Source organism: Poecilia formosa, unplaced genomic scaffold, assembly GCF_000485575.1.
Source record: "Poecilia formosa unplaced genomic scaffold, Poecilia_formosa-5.1.2 Scaffold705, whole genome shotgun sequence".
Classification (NCBI taxonomy): Eukaryota; Metazoa; Chordata; class Actinopteri; order Cyprinodontiformes; family Poeciliidae; genus Poecilia; species Poecilia formosa.
Window position 1 is genome coordinate 112,978 of NW_006800644.1, and position 6,659 is coordinate 119,636.

Here is a 6,659-nt window from a genome sequence, read left to right on the forward strand (position 1 = left end):
GACGGTTGGTACAGCAATAACAGATCTTTAATGTATTGTGGTGCTAAACCGTTAGTGATTTATAAACTAACAGTATTTTGAAGTCTATTCTGTGAGCTACAAGGAGCCAGTGTAGGGACTTTAAAACTGGTGTTTTGTGCTTTAACTTTCCTGGTTTTAGTCAGAACAGCAGCATCTGGATCAGCTGCAGCTGTTTGATTTATTAGTCAGACCTGTGAAGACGCTGTTGCAGTAATCAATGCAGCTAAAGATAAACGCATGGATGAGTTTCTCTAGATCGCACTGAGACATTAGCCCCCTAATCCTGGAGATGTTCTTCAGGTGATAGAAGGCCGACTTTGTGACTGTCTTAATGTGGCTCTGAAGGTTCAGGTCAGAGGTCATCGCTTCTCCCAGGTTAATGTTGCATATGCGTTCACTGTATGTCATTCATTTCGTTGGTCCGTGTTGCTATTGCCTGTTCTCTTCACCATTATAAAGTCTTGAAGTAGGTCATGTCTGATCAAAGGGTTTATTAGGTATTACAGAAATGTTGGTCTTTCAATATCAGTGGTTTCAGAATATTTACATTTCTACCTCATAGTGTCTTTATCCATTAGTCAGTGCAGCCTTCTGTTTTTATTTTCTTTTTAAATCTATCTTCACTTTCACTTTCAGTAAGTATTTGAACTTCTCTCTTATTTACTTCAGCGCAACTCAGTTTTTAACAAATTCTGTAGTTTTCAGTGTACTTCTAAATCTGCTCCTTAGTCACATCTTTTCAAGCCTGCTAATGCCTCTTGTGGCGTGGGGTGGTAACACAACTAATATAATTACTAAGTCAGAATACCACGACGTCTTTATTATTTACTATTAATTTCGGCATTACGAAATTAATAGTAAAACATGCCAGTTAGATAAATTACTTGCATTTTTTTCCAGTAAAAGATAAAATATAAATTATCTTATTAAACTACATATTTTTTCATTTTCTTAAGCATGTACAGCTAATTAAATGACAAACAATACTTTCATACATTATAAATAATATCTATATAACTCCATCAATAACAGGAGGAACAAAAGAACTGAGACATGAAAAATATGATCAACTATAATAAAACTACAATTTGCAATGAATGAGAAATTTAATTGGGCAAAAGTCAATAAACAAATGAATTAAGAACAGAAAAGTAGTTAAACAGATACTAGCAAAAATTCATATTTTTGTTTTTATGATGCCATGTATATTCTATTGTGAGAGACTTTTTGTTAGAGTTGTATAGGAAAAAATAAGATGGAAATAATTTAATCTATTAAGGTGGAAATTTTCCTTTGACTCAAAAACAATCAATTAGATTCATAGAATCACCTACTCAACAATTTGTGAATAGAGCAAAAACTCGTAGCACGCTATAGGTGTCATTTTATTTTGGTTAAGAATAATTATTGCGCAGTCAATAACTTCCAATAGATGTTATTGGTTGCCATAGGAACACAGTAACATCTTCATGAACTCAGAGGTTCAAAATGATGACTAAAGACGATGGATGCTCCCTGCTGAAATATTTCTTGCTATCTTCCATGTTCTTTCAGCAAACAGTTGAGACAGAGTTGTTTTTAGTTTCACCATTATTTACCTGCTGTTATACCTGCCATTCAAACTATTCTTAAAAGATTGTATTAAAAATCTTCAAGACAAAGATGTTTGTCTTAAAGGTAAAAATTTTGGATTTTACAATACATGTGCAATTAAAATCCAAATAAGGTAAATAAACATTGCTCCGAAAACGAACTATGGCAGAGATTTAATTTTTTTTATGGACATGCACATGTTCACTGAAGACTATTTTTATTTTAGTTTTTAATGAAAGTGAAGGGTTCATTGACTGACATTTTGAAGCTTTTATTTTGTCTTTCTGTCCAGATCTCCCACAATGCAGCATGTCTAAAGAGGAGGAGGTTCTGAATGAGCCCAGTAGCCCGGAAATCTCCACTTTACATCAGGAGGAACCAGAACATCTGCAGATGAAACGGGAGCAAGAGGAACCAGAACCTCTGCAGATGAAACGGGAACAAGAGGAACCAGAACCTCTGCAGATAAATCTGGAGCAAGAGGAACCAGAACCTCTGCAGATAAATCTGGAGCAAGAGGAGCCAGAACCTCTGCAGATAAATCTGGAGCAAGAGGAACCAGAACCTCTGCAGATAAANTAAATTTCCACTAACAATAAACCCATCAATAAAAGAGGAGACTCGCAGCAGAAAATTCAAAGCGGAACTAAAAATAATTTCCAGTTTCTTCAGTACAGCCACTGAAGTGAAACACAAAAAAGATAAAAACAGAGGACACGGGATACTCTCAGCTTTTCTTTTGTTAGACGGTTGTCTGGAAACGGGTTTGAAGTTTAGCTAAATATGTGAGTGTTTTTAATAAAAATGTCTTCAGTTCAGCCTCAGAGAGAGTTTATCAACGAGCAGGAAACTCCTGCTGAAGAAACATTCACAGAGTTGAAAGAAATCAACGTCAAGATAGAAGAAGAGATGGAGGATCAGCGCAGACCGCTGGATTTCACCCGGATACCAAAGATCGTCTTACACCGAATAGGTACGAAACACCTTCAGGTTTTACTGATGAGCCCATAGACATAATAAAAGAATAGACGCCTCATGGATATGAGGTTCCATTTGTGTCAAAAATAAGTAGAAGTCATATGTGTAGATGTTGCATATGTAGTTCATTTCGTTGGTCCATGCTGTTGGTTCCTTTTATTTTATTAAACATTTTTAACTGTACAGGATCATGTGGCTTGTATACAAAGACGATAAGTCTTTGGCTTATGGCACACAAAATAAGTTAACAATAATGATAAAAAAAAGTTAAGTAAATAAAATAAATGAAATTTGTCAGACATCAGAGGAAAAGCAGAATGATAAGAACAAACAGAAAAAGACAAAGGGGCACTAGTTTTCAAATAAATTCACATCATTTTAGGCGTCCAGGAGCTTTAATCTATACTTGTTTTTCTTCAGCTTTAAAGATCTGAAGTGGTTGTCCATTAGAAGGTTTTGAAAGGCTGAAAAGTTGCCAGGAGTGTATGAAGAATTTCGCAAGGATCAACAGGTTGTTGAGTATCAGGTCGGTTCTTAATCCAATATATTTATAATTGCTGACAAACTCCATTTGTGTTCCTATATCACTTGTAAGCAGTGGAGGGATTTCTGGTAGTTTTCTGGAGTGTGAAAAAACCTTTGCTCAAGTCTTATCCTCATTCAAAACCAACTGTAGAGTTTTTAAGCAGGTTTTAACTACATTAAACGCAGACTGCAAATACTGCATTTCCTGTACAAGTGATGAAGAATAGCAGTAAATTACTAAATCGCCTGCATAAAGATGATTAAAAAGCATTTGACAGATTTTCACACAAGTTATTTATATAAATGGAGAATGAAGGTGGGACAAGAACTGAGCCCTGTGGGACACCATTTAAAATTGTACCAATAGAAGAAGTGAAGCCGGCCAATTGAACTCTCTGGGTTCTGATCGACAGGTAATCAGCTGCCCACATGGTAGCTTGATGCGAGAGCCCAATGCTGTGCAAAATGTCAATTAAAAGCTTGTGATTTACTGTCAAATGTCTTTGATAAATCAATAAACGGAGCAACACAATGCTTTTTGTTATCAAGAGCCTGAATAAGACCATTAATAACCTTTAGAGTGGCAGTAACGGTACTATGTTTTTCCTAAAACCAGACTGTACATTTTGTAAAACACAATTGGAATCTAAAAAAAATCTCCAATTGAACTGTAACTAATTTTTCAAAAATGTTTGCTGGGATACATAGTTTATAAATTGGTCTGTAGTTTACCTGTGACGATTCTCCACTCTTGAATAGAGGCAAAACAAATGCTGATTTTCAGACCCTAGAAATTTTTATTAGAAATTAGACTTAGATCAAAAATATAAGACAATGGCTCTGCTATAAATCCTACAGCCAATTTTGGGGGAAAAAGGATCCAGGTTATCTGACCCTGCTGATTTTTTTTTGGTGTCTGTTTTTCAGTTCTCTGAGAACCTCAGCTGTACAAATAAGGGAAAATTTTAAAAGTGGTGAAGTTACAATCATCATTCAAAAACGGCTCATCAGTATTTACATTTGGGCCGGATGAATTTAAATCCTCAAATAGAGAACCAACAGACGTAAATGCTGGTTAAAATAATTTGAAATTGCTAATTTATCAAACACTGTTTTACCTTTTTTTTTTCAAACCAAATTTGTTAGGCGTTTTAAATGTCTTTTGGTCAAGATATGTGGCTTAGGTTTCGGTAAGTTGAGATTTCTAACTGTACCTACAGCACAATGATCACTAAGGACGTTTGCAAAAACTCCTATCCCGGTATATTTATGAGTGTTTGTCATTATTACATCAAGGAGTGATGATTTTAGAGGGCATTTGTTGTTAAGTCGGGTGGGGTAATTAATTACCTGGGTGATAATTAATAGTTTTAATTATAGTTTTTATAATTATAATACTTTTTAATTATATTTTTTAAGCTATCTGAAGATGCTGTCAACCACTCTAGATTTAAATCTAACAAAACAAATTCATTTTTATTTAGGTCTGCTAGATATTTGGACAAATTAGGGAGTGTATCACAGCAGAAGGTGGTCGATAACGCCTTATAACTGTACAGTCATGGCCAAAAGTTTTGAGAATGACAAATATTATATTTTCACATNGGAGCAAGAGGAACCAGAACCTCTGCAGATAATACTGGAGCAAGAGGAACCAGAACCTCTGCAGATGAAACTGGAGCAAGAGGAACCAGAACCTCAACAGTTCACAGGGGAAGAGAAGCAACTCTGCATCAGTCAGGATAAAGTACAGCTTATGGTGAAACAGGAGACTGATGACATGTTGGTGAACAAACAGAAAGGCAAAACTGAGACTTCAAAACAAAGAAAGCACAAGAAAGCTCACCGAAAACAAAAACTATATTCTTGTAAAATTTGTGACAAAACCTTTTCTCAAAATTATTCCTTGAAAACACATATGAAGACTCACACGGCTAAGAAACCTTTCACATGTTCAACCTGTGGAAAACATTACCGTCACAAGAGTCGTTTTATTGATCACATGAGAAGTCATTCAGGGGAAAAACCGTACACATGTGCAGCTTGTGGAAAAAGTTTCCATCGAATCGGCATTTTAAACGGACACATGAGAATTCACTCGGGTGAGAGGCCTTACACGTGCACAACCTGTGGAAAAAGTTTTGTATCTAAATCTCATTTACTTGATCACATGACAATTCACACTGGTGAGAAGCCTTTCTCTTGTGAGAACTGTGGAAAATGTTTCCGGAGGAAATCTAACTTGCTTAGTCACATCACAGTTCACACAGGTGAGAAGCCTTTCTTATGTGAAACCTGTGGAAAAAGTTTTCAGAGGAAATCTGACATGGTTAGGCATATCACAGTTCACACAGGTGAGAAGCCTTTCTCATGTGAAACCTGTGGAAAAAGTTTCCAGAGGAAATCTGACTTGGTTGGGCATATCAGAGTTCACACAGGTGAGAAGCCTTTCTTATGTGAAACCTGTGGTAAAAGTTTCACTAATAAAAGATATGTAACTATTCACATGAGAACTCACACAGGTGAGAAACCTTTCTCATGTGGGACTTGTGGAAAATGTTTTGCTAGAAACTACAATTTACATTTTCACATGAGAACTCACACAGGTGAGAAGCCTTTTTCATGTGGGATCTGTGGAAAAAGTTTCACTCAAAAACGCAATTTAACTTCTCACATCAGAATTCACACATGTGAGAAGTAGCAGTGCAGTGATTTATCAGCCAGCCGATTAATCTATGTTGATTTCCTTAATTTTGGGACATCAGCTGATTCTTGCATGTGAAGCTGGTCTGATCCCCCAATTTTATTGACCTCAGCCACTGCTCTCTTCTGCTCTCTGTTGAGAGGTGCGACTATTAGAGCGCCCTTAAACAAAAACTGCAATCGGTGCACCCTTAGTGAAAAGCGAGGAAAATGTTTTGTGTAGATCCAGTTTACTTCATCACAAGAAGATTCACACGGGTTAGAAACCTTTCTGTTGTAGGTTCTGTAGAAAAGGTTTCACTCAAAAGAAATGTAACGGTTCACATGAGAACTCACAGGTTTGATGGCACAATGTGAACCTCAAGTAAGATTCTTAGTAACCTGCTGTTTGGAAGTGGAGTAATTGCAGGTTTGACTACTTTCAGATTTAGACTTGTAAAATTTTGGAATCTTTATTGTGTGTGTATCCTTTATAATTATTCATTTTATTTCAATGATTTGGGGAAATGGATGTATTTATTTGACATGGTTTTAATGCTTAGAAAATGTATTGATGATGTGGATTGAATTTTAGATGGAAAAATTATTTAAACTTTTAATATAATTTTTAGGTAATAAATTATTATACTGATGATACTGATGGTCTTTTTCATTTTTCTGTTTAGTAGAAAACACTAAATCGGGAAAACGTTTATATATACAGCAGCAGAGCCCATCTCTTCCTCCTTAACATTGCATGAATTCATTAAGGTAAAATTGTGAAGGTTAAATAAATCTACCTCTAAATATTAACAAACGGTATTTATTCAGTATAATTTCTTCGGTTCCCCTGTTGGCCC

General features: G+C 35.7%; 1 protein-coding gene across 1 annotated transcript; it reads left to right on the forward strand.

The window, feature by feature from the left end:
- Positions 1–2,243: 2,243 nt before the first annotated feature.
- Positions 2,244–6,456, forward strand: LOC107834645 (oocyte zinc finger protein XlCOF6.1-like). The gene is made up of 2 exons (XM_016666314.1): positions 2,244–2,587; positions 4,677–6,456. Exons 1-2 carry the CDS (start codon positions 2,419–2,421, stop codon positions 5,816–5,818), a joined length of 1,311 nt encoding a protein of 436 aa, XP_016521800.1. The 5' UTR covers positions 2,244–2,418; the 3' UTR covers positions 5,819–6,456.
- Positions 6,457–6,659: the final 203 nt, after the last annotated feature.